Below are 13,184 nucleotides of genomic sequence, written 5' to 3'. Positions count from 1 at the left end.
TTTAACTAATTGAAGGTACTAGGCTAACAGTGTGGTCAATAATACCTGAAACCATTGCGCTCTTCAGCTCCAGGTTCGTGTACAAACATGCTCCCAGACAGTACCTGCAACTACTTCATGACGAAGGGCTACCTGGACATCAGTCATTATCAGTATTTTATGTCCTGTCGTTGCACCAAGGCCTCTGGACTCTGTACAGGTGCGTACAGGGTGCTCGGATTGGCTTTGGTTTGGGTTTCGGTTATTTTCACATTGAGTTCAACTTTTCTATGTTCGCAGCTTGTCATTCTTCCTTTCCTCTATATGCCTTCATCGTTGTGAATCGCCCTGCCTGCCTCTGTGGAGGTAAAGATGTAGTTCAAAGTTTAACCCAAACACCTCCCTACTCTAACGCTCACAGACACACAAGATCAAGAAACGACTGACGTCACAGACACAGACATACAAGGTCAAGAAACGACTGACGAAGTCCAATTTCGTGAAAATTGTCTGAAGTACCACAACCTGAAACGCCCCAATCACAACGCTGGTAATCTGACCTGGGATGAGGTAAGAAACGATCTCCACATCCTCAAGTTTGCAAACATGTACAAATCCTTTCACATTGAAACACATTTTATAGATAGGTCGATATGGATTTAGCACATGTACCTCTTTTTCCTACAGAAATGTGCTGAGGAGGCCACGAAAGCTGCTAAACGGCAGAAAGGGGGACGCCTGGTGCACACCAGGCGTCGTTACCGCACCTGGGGCAACGTGGTGTAAGTAACGCACTGCAGTTCAACATTACAAGCAAGAAAATTACATTTCAGCCATATAAAGCCTTGGCGTTCGTAGGGCAATCACACAACTCAGAATTGGCTGCATGTCATAAATTAGATATAGAAACCGGGAGATTCCAAAAAATCCCTATCGACCACTAAGAGGGTTTGTCAATTCTGTCCAGAGCTAATCGACGACGAATATTACTTTATGGTTGTATGTCCCAAATATTCCGATATACGTAACTCTTCTCGCTGTCATTTTATACACAAAGATTTATCCTAATGGACCTGAAGTGCAAATTCAAATACATCATGACATGTGACAATCCCTGCATGGCAGATATAGGAAATATATCAAAGAAGGTTTAGACTTTAGAAATTCCTCATATGATTGTAAAAGCCTCCAATGATTGTAATAAACTTATCCCATACTACAACTCCTGTATTAGTTAGATAAACCTTAAATTAAGTTATAGCACTGAAGTTATGTAGATGCCATACTTTGTACTTCGCACGCATTGGTGATCACAACATTTTGCAGTCACTCAGTAAGGAAATAATTCATTGCATTACAGGGGGAGTAATGCATATTTTCCTTACATGTCTGTTCACTTGTAGCCATGGTGAGAATCTGGCGTACATGACTCGTGCCACTCCCAAGGCAGTCATCGAGTACTGGTATAAGGAGAAGGTTAACTATAACCAAGGTTGCCAAACCAACCCCGTCGAGTGCTTTCGTCGGGGCAAGCGCAATCGAAAGTTTGACATCAGTCATTTTGCTCAGGTAAGCTTCGTCCTCAAGCTTCAGGGCGTTCCATCAAATTTATGGTAAAATTACGGACCATGACGGGCAGACAAGATCCAATCGTTTCAATGCTACGACATTGCTTGCCCCTTTGTCATTTCATCGGTAGCAACTACTAGTAGAACTATTTCATCAGATGCCCAGCGTAAAAGTTAAAATGTTGCTCTTATCCTCTTCCAGTTGGTGTGGAAGAAGACCGAAAAGGTTGGCTGTGGTAAGGAAGGTAACGTTATTGCCTGCATGTATGGGCCAACTGGAAACGTTCTCAAGACACAAGAATTCAGGGACAACGTCGACCCTTAACTTCACAAAATTCAATGAATGTATGCCTTGAATGTATTTCTTGTAGACGATCAACAATCTCAGAATACATTCTGTTACGTACCCACGTTGATTCCGTTTAACGAGTAAGATTTTGTCCTATATCCGCCAGATATTTGTAATAGTAGAGCATGTTACAGATTTGAGAGTTTCTTTTGCCGTCGTCGTAGAGTGTGCAGGCTTTTGCCTCTGACCATAGCAAGGCAACGTTTTTTTTAGATATCATTCCCTGAAATTCTGAAGAGGTCAAGATCTGTCATACTTATTATTAATTCCTATATAGGTTTCAGTAGACACTGAGTGGCATTTTAATTAATAATCTTTATTGCAACTTCATGCATGTATATGCCCGAGGGCTAATTGCAGACAAAGTAAAGTAGTGGTGTACATAATTGTATACTGTACAGAGAAGGAAAATGAGAACTATAGACAAATCAAAAGAGAAATAACGTCTAATCTTAATCTATTTCTACTTAAGCTATTTGATGGGTTTGACTTCTTTTACGTATGCAGTGGGAGAGGAATTTTCATATATAGAGGGGTTAATACTACTAACTACTGTAGCAGGAATTGAGACAATATACGTGGTGCATATCTGGAGTTTTTGACTCTTTGTGATATTTGCGTCAGCATGATCGGTGATAGAGGTAAATGTGAGGAAGTGTTTGTTGGGAGCGAGCGTTGAGGGTTCAAGTAAATGGATGGTTGACTGTGTGGTTGAGTGAGAGATTAAGTAAGTAAGTAAGTGTACGTACGTGCGTGAGTGGGTAGGTGTGAGTGAATGAGAGTGAGTGGGTGGGTGTGAGTGAGTGAGTGAGCGTGTGAGCGTGAGTGAGTGGGTGAGTGAGTGAGTGAGTGAGTGAGTGAGTGAGTGAGTGAGTGAGTGAGTGAGTGAGTGAGTGAGTGAATGAATGAATGAATGAGTGAGTGTAATTATCAAGTCTAATGGTTTGGGGTATGTATGGACAAGCTCCAGGTTGTACAAAGTCGATATATGAACCAATCACCTGTAGGATATGTACATACAATAATGCCATACAGCTCTTCAAAACAATTAAAAGCTTTCCATTTATTCTCTGATAAAGGAAATATATACGCTTCATTTTGAGCAACCAGAACGAAGACCAAAAATCAGTCACCAATTGGAGCCGGTTGGTATCATGTAATTCCCCGTGACCAGAGGTTTTGTCTATTCTGTCTACATGTGATTGAAGATGAACGTCACGTTACCATGAATTGTTCACCATGTGATTATAAATGCACACTGTAACCTGCCTTGGTACTAGTACTGGTACAAATCAATTCAATACATTTTCCCCACAAAGACACCCTTCAAATACATCCGTGGAGGAGATAAACCTTACTGTGTACCCGGCATACAAATCTTACCGGGTGCGAAAGATAACCTCGGTATATGTTCTAGTAGCCACTCACGCTGGCCCTACAGTGTTATGTCTATTTCTTGTAGTTGCTGACCGGTTTGTTTTGTTACAGTCTCCTCTACATTGAATCTGTGGGTGACATTGGCCTTGATGCTATTGTTGGACGGGTCATAAGATGTTCCCGTTGTCTCCAATAGTCAACATCACTGATGTATATGGCATACCACTGACGACAAGCAAAACACTTCGGAATGATGTGAGGAGCTTGCTCATCACACAATATTGTTTCTGTCTTTCTTCAATACAGACCTGTCAGCAAAGAGCATGTATGTTGGGGGCCACATAAACATATATTGTCCATTTATAGTCATAGGTCTGAGCAGTTGTGTCCTATTCAAGCTAACGGACTCTGAATACATTCATCCATTTTGATTCCCGTGTGTTCGTGGCTGTCTGGTCTCCCAACCCCCACCAATAAAGCTATTAAAGTCACGTGATACAGGATATATCAGCGACGCCTGTAGCTAGGTTATGTTAGATAAAGTTGTGCATCATTATATTTGAAAAAGCCGGAGAGATTCTTCTGTTCACGACAGCGAGGTGGAAGGTTGTCCAGTCCGGCGGAATTATATATTAATTGGCGTATGAAGTATGAAGTGTTCCACATCAAAGTACTCTCTTTCAAGTTCTTTTATTCTTGCAAGAAATAAAACAATACACGTCGTGTACCTTCAAGTTGACTGTTTGTGGTATTTGTAACATGATTGCTGAAAGACCTTAACCTTACATATAACGTCTTTTCCTCATATCTACTGGAGTTATATCAGCCCGTGATGATGATCATGACTGGAGTTGAGCAAAGATGTAGTCAAACCCATCAGTACCATATTTCATAATCAATCAGTAGATTCGCCAAGGAATAAAATAAAGGTATGGGTAGATGATGGAAGAAGTTCATATTCGTGTGGAATTCAGATTAAGTGTGACAGATGGTTCAAAAGAGACGCCTGACGGCCGACTGAAAAATTGCAGTTTATACAGTTTTATTGCCAAGTCCTCACCTTTTATATCAAACGCTATTATCCACGAAGATAAAACAATCAATAAATCAATTGATCCATAAATCAATTGATCAATAAATCCATCGCCATTGTTTATTGTTTGGAGGTTCAATTCAGACTGCCCACCAAACTTATAGAGCTTCCCACCAAATAAGGCTCTAGGTGTAACGTTGAGTTTGATAGTATTTTTAAGCTCCGTGTGGTTCAAAATGGGCACCCTATTGCTCACTAGCCATGGAGCCTAATACAGGCATATCCAAGGGAAAAGAAAATACAATCAACATTTCATTCATATATATACAGTGATGGCGATACAACGTAAGACAAAGCTGATGAATGGCTGAATCCCATCCCAAACATTTACAGTGGCAACGTAAAATACATTTACGACAATACTATGGTCAACAGCAGCATGTGACTCCAGTTTTCACTACCGGTCGTTGGGCCCTGTGTGACGGTTGTTCCAAGAAATCATGCGATAGGTGTACAAACAATTGGATTAATGAATGTCTCAAATGTTCAGGTATTGTCCAATAGAGCAAATTATTCTACATCTACGTTCGCCAACGCTGTATACTTGCCTTTGTGGTGTGTCTTGTAACAGTGGAGGTACAAGTAGCGCCAACCGACCATGCCAAACGCCTGTCAGGCTTTTGGCCGAATCGGTTCCGCTGCTAGGTTTGTGATTCCGGGAGTCAGGATATTTGTATATATTGTTTCTTTCTGTTCTACTCGCCCCTCTGTCGTTTCACTGGTTCCCACACCGACCCCGTGAGTAACAGGCTGGAGATCGCCCCTCTGTCGTTTCAGTCTACCCTTTAGAACTACCCAATATTTGTGCCTAGAAACGAGTAAACAAATAATTTCAACGAAGGAGGGGGATATGCCATGTCTTTTGGTGTGAATTGAAATTTCAACTGCCGAGAAAAGTGATGTGTGACTTCATCACTTCCGTGAAACACTATGGTTCATTAACACATAAAAAAAACTTTTTAAGACAGGGGTAAACAAACATCTGTCTTCATTATCCAGTAATGTAACCCAAAACGTATGAGTGGCTCCATGAGCCTTGTTTTGTGGTGAACTTAAACAGGTAAATTAAAAAAAAAGATAAAAAAACTGGCCTACACCACCTCGTCGTTGAAACAATAGGGCGTCGCCGGAACAGTCGGGACTTTGTGACTGTGTAAACATTTCCAAGAAAAAAAAGCAAAAGGACAGTACCTGGCAGTGTCGTTGGAACAAGTCCAAAGTCTGAATGACAAATAAAAACGCCATGTAACTGCGTAGAAAGTCACTAGACTGCTGTCCACCTGGCGGTGAAGATGGTTCGTACGGCGTCTTGTTTCCTGTTAGCCGTGTGCCTTGTGTGCGCCGTGCCGCCAAGTCTGCAGGCGAAGATGAAAACCCTACTGGTTTCTATGGATGGTTTTCGTTGGGACTATTTGCAGGTGTGTGTTTGCAGATCAGTGAATGGCATGGCGCCACCTCATTGATTGTGTTATTTTCCTCTCTGAGAACCTCAGGGAAGAAAAATTTTGGAGAAAATTCGTTCGATATTTTTTTAAAAGAGAACATCTCTCCGACTTCTGATTTCTTTTACCACAATTATTGCTTACCTTCCTATGTAGGAAGTTCAACAGCCCAAAGCCTACTCAATTTCACTTACTGGCCGAAAATGTTCTGTTATTCATTGCAGAAAGCTTCAACCCCCAACATTGACCAGATGGCAAGAGAAGGCGTCAAGGCACCGTATATCTACAGCACCTTCGTCACAAAGTCCTTCCCTAACCACTTCAGTATAGTCACAGGTAAGCCTCACAGCACAGTTTGTTGGGGTGTAATTCGTACATTACCATGATACTGTTCTACTCTCAGTTTCCGGCACGCCTTAAGCTCGTTGTCCGTGGCTTCGCTGAGCAAGAGAGTCTGATTTCTATGGCTTACAAACGATGAAAGCTCCTTGGGTTTACGGAATTCCGACGACTGTGAAAAAAATGCGTTATGACGTTTTGTAATTTCCAAATAAGATAATTAATAGATAGGAATGAGCCGCCCAGGTGTTTGAGGTAGGGCAAATTAATGCTTGACTAAATCACTATTTTTGCAGAAGGTCATGGCATTAATTACAGTTTGTTGTGTTTAGCTTGTAACGTTAAGCGTCACCACAGTTTGGTCTGAATCGTATAACAGAGGCCTAGTTAGTATGGTATGTGACGCAATTTGCTGCTTCAAGTAAAATGAACAAAGAAAAAAACGCCGTGTTTAGAGTTCGAAGTTCAAGTAGGTAGCCGCACAAGGAAGTGTCCAAAATTTTACACTTGATGCTTCGCTTCCGAGAAAAAGTCATTGTCCCCGCGGCCTTTCTTCCTGTTCCCAGAAATGACGCAATCTCGTACCGTGCCGTACCTGGTGCGAACACTGTTTGGTCAAGGTTGAGGATAAGGAGGAGGGGAGTAAGGTGTTGTAAATCATCCACATGTACCCATATGTAACGTTATAATCATGCACATTATGAATAAAACAATCTTGACAGTACAAACTATAATAACGTCAATGGTTTAGGTTAGTTACTGCATAATTCATAGAATAATGTTATTCTTAACTTTTGTGCTTATTCTGAATTTTCAGACCAAACACGCAGCGACAATGAGAACAAACAGCTTCTAAGATATATCTTAACATGTTACAGAATTGTTCCTTTCTTTTCCAGGTTTGTACCAAGAAAGTCATGGCATCGTGGGTAACAGTATGTACGACCCTGAACTAGACGACTTTTTCTGGAAGGTAATAATTTTGTTTACTTTAACGTTACTACTTAGTCGCATTGATACAAGTTCCAAACACTTCTATCAGACTTTGAACGTACAAAGAGTTATCGTACTACCATTTCACTACATATTTCAATCAAAATCAGAAAAGGTAAGTTCACCTGTGTGTGTGTTTGCGTGCGTGTTTTTTTTTTTGGGGGGGGGGGGGCTTTAACTTAACAAGCTTTTACGTTTTAGGGTGTTCATACTGCTGAATGGTGGGATGTTGGAGCCGAGCCAATCTGGCAGTCGGCACGAATGCAGGGCCGCAAATCAGCTGCTTACTTCTGGCCTGGGAGCGAGGCGCCTATCAAGGGCATGCATCCAGATATCTGGGTACCTTATAACGAAAGTCATTCGGCTCAGGTGTGTTGCTGTATTGTCTTGTCTAATGCTATCAAAGTTCCTCGACTAAGTTATCTTAACCATTTGATATTTTCCACTCCATTCTGATTACATGTAATTGTTTCCAAAACAATTTCTAAATGTGTTTGGGAATTACACCAAACTCAAAAACAAATGTAAATGGCGTGAATCAAACCAAAACCATGTCATGTCACATCAGATCTAAATCATAAAAACAAACGTGATTTATCAAACCTTGAGCGGTTGGCTACCACTGTACACATGTCTCTACGTTGTAGTTCCGTGTGGACAGAGTGATGGAATGGTTTGTGGAAGAAGATATCGACATCGTGACTTTGTACTTGGAGGAGCCAGATGCCACAGGGCACGCTTATGGGGCGGACGGACCAGAGGTCATTGAAAAGGTGAGGAACTTGAAGTGAATGCCATGTTTGTGAGTAATTTGCAAATAGCTGTTTTTAGAATACATTTTCAGTTTGAACCTCTGGGTCTTTCAAACTACTTGTCATCCATTGCAAGCTTATAGTAACGTTTTTAATTGGTTTTACATAAATCATTATATATGCATTGTGTATCGACCAACTGCACTTCTATTGCAAAATTTGCTAGTAGGTACATTTATGTACAGCACAGAGAAGGGCTTTAATACATTACTGTTGAGGTCTAGCACAGAGATATAGCAGGGGACTAAAGTCGATGGTAGAAAATTCAAGACTAGTACTTTGTACTAGGGTTTTCATTATGTTCGGTATGTACTATATATTGAACACGTCATGAGGGGGTGGGGTCTTATCTCCAAGCAGATATTTGAATGTAACATTGTACAGGTCTTTTAGCCTGTTTTCCCCTTGGCAGATAGCTAAGTAAACAGGACCGTCGAGCGAACGTTACGATCTTCCCTAGAAGCATCCGGAAATCAGTTGTTGACAACTGAAGGGGCCACCAACAATATTGCAATTGATAAATAAATGAAATAGATAAATCTGCTTGGTGGGTAGCGAGTCTATGGGTTTCGGTGTGACGTCCCATTCCTGCCGCCAGTCCGAGCAGATGGACGGCGTGCTGGGGTACCTGCTGCAGAGGGTACGGGACGCCGGGCTGGAGGACAGTCTCAACATCCTCCTGGTGAGCGACCACGGCATGGCGACCATCAGCACTGACCGCATCATCTCTCTGTACGACTACGTCAATAAGTAAGCCCGACTACCTCATGTTTCTTTACTTAATTGGCGTTATTGCATATCCCTCTTTTGGCGACGCCCCGAGGGCGTTGTCTAACGTGTCTAACAAGTCTTGTGCTAGGTGTTCTCCAACTTGAAAAATCATTCTCACTTCCATAGGTCTTGGATAGACAAGATAGCTGACTTCGCTCCATTGGCTAGCATTCTGCCCGTCAGTGGTCGTGAGGACGACGTGGTGAACGCCCTACAGAACGCTCACCCCAACATGACTGTGTACAGGAAGGAAGATCTCCCCGAGCGCTTGCACTACTCCAAGCACAGGCGCATCATGCCGCTCCTGGCTGTTACGGACGAGGGATGGCTTATTGTCCCTGTAAGTAAGACTCAATGGAACACACCAGCTTAACACATAACATGTCGAGAACTGTGCCATTGCGAGGATTTCTATATACTAGTAACGTTATATATTATAGAATGTTGATTGCTGACTGAAACACAATCAGCAATAACCTCGGAAATGTCCGGGAGTAATCCTACCGGGGAAAAGGAACAATCGGTAGACTGATTGGTTGAAGATTGAATAGATACGTACTGTATTGGTCACAAGAGATTTTGCCATACAGAAAAGAAATGTTTTGTTTTGTTGCAGAACAAGTCCGAGCTCACCCCCGACCAGCTGGCCTTCAAGGGTATGCACGGCTGGGACCAGGAGATGTCGTCCATGCGAACTATCTTCGCGGCCCGAGGTCCGAGTTTCCGCCGCGGCCATCGCGTGCCTCCATTTCACAACGTCGACATCTACAACCTGCTGTGCTCCCTGATCGACATCACCCCCGCCCCCAACAACGGATCCTGGGAACGAGTCCGGGGTCTCCTCGCCGAGCGTACTGCGTCCGTTGCTATGGCGATGACTCCAAACTACCCTCTTTTGCTTGTCATCTTCGTCATTTTAACTACCATTAAGATGAACTTTGCGTAAGTTAAGATTTTGGAGTTTTTTTTAAATGATGACCGTGCTGTACTCCTGCTATTTCGACCTAATAGCATCTAATAACATCGAATACTGGAACATACTGGAAATAGTCCACTTGCTCAGTTAGTCTTCAAACAGCATAATAAGGACATGTCTTACGTATACTCTCAGTGTATGATATAATTCAAGATGTGTGGCGAACATGTCCTCAATTGTACGTAACATAACCATTTTAGCTTGGTTGCTTTTCAATGTTAGACATGACAACGCAGTTTTCTACATGATAAGTGAGTGGTCCACATCTCTGTTGAAGAGAGTCGCTCATGAATATCATATTTTTGACCATGCTTTTTTTTATCCAATACAAGTAGTTTGCCTTCTTTTTCTGTTTGAAAAATGTAGTCAACAAAGTAAGGCTTTCTACTTTGAGCCCAGAACAGTATTATTTACCTTGTAAGCTCTTAAGGTTTCTTCCCTGGCTTTGATTTTCACCTTCCACCGTTTTCTCATTAATGAATTGAGAATTGAGTTACGTGTATTATCTTTTTTAAGACTCGGAAAATACAGCACTTTAGTACATACCACTGCAAGGAAAATGTGTTAGATATATCAAAATGTACAAATAAGCTTGGCTTTTACAAAACTTAAAAATCGTTTTGCGCAACTCATTAGCCTCCGAAACAGTAAATGTCGAAAATGTACATCATACGAGGGCGGTTCAAAAATTAATGCCACTGGTTTTATAACAGGCTCATGTTTTCATCGAATGAGCTGAAATTTGGCGCAAAGGTACAAGAATATATCCTCTTAAGATTGACATATTTTAATTTGTTGTTAAAATGTTTATGAGTGACTGAGTTGAGTTCAAGATGACGACACCCCTGTTATCCCGTCGGAAGAAATTAGAGGGTTAATTAACGTGCAATTGATAATGTCTTTAATTCACTTGTAGCTATTGTAAGAAACTGAAATTGCACATGTATCAAGTAGCACTTCTCTGTAAGCCACATGCTTATTTTAATTTTGTCAATACAATCATTTATTATTTTTTCGTTCCTGGTGTGAAGTGAGGTCGCCAGGGTCGTAATTAGCGGTGGATCAGGGGTGAGCTGCTTAAAGTGTCCATAACCGACTTTTTTATTAACTGAGAAAAATCAAACTTAACACACTTCTTCATCTTGAAACAGTTAATAATTGTGCCAAGTTTCGCATCTTTTGGATAATGGAAAAGCAGTCTACAAAAACCTTTATTCAACAAATCACGTATTTGGCTATTAATCAAACTGTCTGTAATATAGCAACTCGCTCCATTCTAGTGGCTGTAAAAGATGAAGCATTGAGAGTTCAAACATGAAATTTGACATGTAATCTATAGAGACATTTGTTATTATACAGGTGAAATTTCAGTTTTCTACAATAGTCTTGAAATAGTAAGATCTAGAGTAACTGATCTCCTGACAAGCTTTTAAGGGTTTGGTCATCTTAAAATCATCTCAGTTGCTCATAAAAATCTGAACCACAAATTGAGATATCTCAATCTCAAGAGGATATAGCCTTGTACATTTGTGCCAAATTTCAATTCATTCGATGAAAACATGAGTTTGTTATAAAACCAGTGGCATTACTTTTTGAACCGCCCTCGTAAATATATAGGGTTGCACTGTCACCTTACAAAGTGTTTATTTAAGTAGGAAGCAAGCCAGAAAATGTTATCAAATTTTTAATTTTCTACATCGATTTTGTGGGTGAAGTAGATGCAGACCTTTTACATTGTTCAAATGCATAGGCAGACGCAACAATCCAATGATTGTCATCGGATGAAAATAAGTACTACGTCACAACTACATGTACTTGCACCATGTGGCGTGCTTTTTATAGGATCTTCGACTGTATCAATCTGACTGATGTGATTTCTTCAAGTTGCGTTTGTGTTGTTTGTGTTTGGATTCAGGAATGAACGAATAAGGTTATATAACGTTATTTATTTTATTTCACCATATTCCTCACTCCTACTTTGAACATTTATTTTCGTATGCAGCGCCTTGCGCGCATGTCAGAAAGGAGCATGCAGAAAGACATGCAGAGCTGCAGAGGAGAAACGGAGACAACGAAAGTTTAGTACTAGTAGTAGCAAACCCACGCTGGACAGCATATTTATACTGAGTGTAACAGGGCGTGCAGATCAAGGAGTGGACATTTATAATAGTAGGAGCCACATGTAGAACTAGAGTTCGGGGACCTCATACCTCCATGAAATATTTATTGCTTTTTTGTGGATGGTATGTATGTTTATAGTCGGTTGTATTTGAGAGTAATGGTTATATAATGTAAATGTTATGGGAAAGTAGTGGTGTATTTATTTAATGACACAGAGGATGTCCATCTGATTAGTAATTATCAAAATGTGACACTTAATTGTGTAATGTGCGTTTAAGAGGTCGACGGCATGTGGTAGCATGGTGTTCCTTAAGCTTGATGTTTGGCATTTAAAATGTCTAAGGTTGTCAGCATTATTGAGGTTCGACTATGTGCCTCAGAGCTGTGTGGTGGGAGGAAGTTGGGAAACTCAGAAAGAAGAAGGGATGTGGCCAACTTTAGTCAGATGGTGATTTGATTTTCCACCAATATGTCATAACATCAGCTGTTCACACGGTACAAAAACGAGATGCACACTTTCCTCTGACAGCCCTACACCAACTGTAAGATGAATACTTGGCGCCAACCCCGTCTGCTAAAAAACAAGTACCATTGGCTACGAAAGAGACAACTAACAACTGTCCCTTATCGTAACAAAATCAGAACATCTGTATCGCCCATAAAACTTCTGACACCCAACCCAGATGAGAGGACCTAATGGCATTTTAATCACCATGTCACTCAAATCAGCAGTACAGTATGTGAGACATCCATACCTGTTAAGCATTATCGTTAAATGTACCTCAACTTCTTACAATTATACTTACGCTTCACATCTCCATGATATCCTAAGCAGACATAAATAAAGCTAATTATCATATTAAAAAAAACTCGGGGTTCCCCAAACAGCTGTCACCTCACCATCTGCTTGGAGCTAAGGCCATTAACAAACACATAAAGCACGATGCCTGTACCAATATATCTCAAATATAGGGGTGATTTCTGATATTATTACATCGATTATAACGACAGATACGGCTCCCAAAATCTCATCGATTCGAGCTTTCATCACACCCCACCAACACAATAGGTATGAAACCAATCCATTCAGCCGTTCTTGAGTAATCATCTACACAGACAGAGACACATAACAGAAAATATAACCTCCATTCCATGACATTTCATGGACTCCGAGGTAATTATGGCCTGCGGCCTCCAGAGGCACAGATGGTAACGTTATCCCAAGACACCCCAGGAACTTTCAGAGAAGACCATAAACCAAAATAGGCTGCCTGGGTATTAACGTTAACGTTAAAAGAAAATTTCTTTTTTTTTCCTGCCAAAAATCAATGCGCGCGTTTCTGTCATATTATAATTATATATAC

General features: G+C 41.0%; 2 protein-coding genes across 2 annotated transcripts in view; both read left to right on the top strand.

The window, feature by feature from the left end:
- The window catches only part of LOC118414273 (protein PRY2-like), a 4,073-nt gene extending 1,567 nt beyond the window's left edge, over nucleotides 1–2,506 (top strand). The window contains exons 3-7 of the mRNA XM_035818201.1: nucleotides 68–199; nucleotides 401–549; nucleotides 667–761; nucleotides 1,383–1,548; nucleotides 1,750–2,506. Coding sequence (XP_035674094.1) covers nucleotides 68–199; nucleotides 401–549; nucleotides 667–761; nucleotides 1,383–1,548; nucleotides 1,750–1,872 — 665 coding nt within the window. The 3' untranslated portion in view covers nucleotides 1,873–2,506. The remainder of the gene's footprint in view (nucleotides 1–67; nucleotides 200–400; nucleotides 550–666; nucleotides 762–1,382; nucleotides 1,549–1,749) is intronic.
- Nucleotides 2,507–5,568: 3,062 nt separating this feature from the next.
- Nucleotides 5,569–10,929, top strand: LOC118414765 (ectonucleotide pyrophosphatase/phosphodiesterase family member 5-like). Its single transcript, XM_035818989.1, has 8 exons — nucleotides 5,569–5,784; nucleotides 6,033–6,144; nucleotides 7,047–7,120; nucleotides 7,342–7,509; nucleotides 7,788–7,913; nucleotides 8,551–8,702; nucleotides 8,850–9,063; nucleotides 9,340–10,929. Exons 1-8 carry the CDS (start codon nucleotides 5,659–5,661, stop codon nucleotides 9,667–9,669), a joined length of 1,302 nt encoding a protein of 433 aa, XP_035674882.1. The 5' UTR covers nucleotides 5,569–5,658; the 3' UTR covers nucleotides 9,670–10,929.
- Nucleotides 10,930–13,184: the final 2,255 nt, after the last annotated feature.

Source organism: Branchiostoma floridae, chromosome 4, assembly GCF_000003815.2.
Source record: "Branchiostoma floridae strain S238N-H82 chromosome 4, Bfl_VNyyK, whole genome shotgun sequence".
NCBI classification, from domain to species: Eukaryota; Metazoa; Chordata; class Leptocardii; order Amphioxiformes; family Branchiostomatidae; genus Branchiostoma; species Branchiostoma floridae.
The sequence above is the reverse complement of the archived record's forward strand: the minus strand, read 5'-3'. Positions and strand labels throughout refer to the sequence as shown.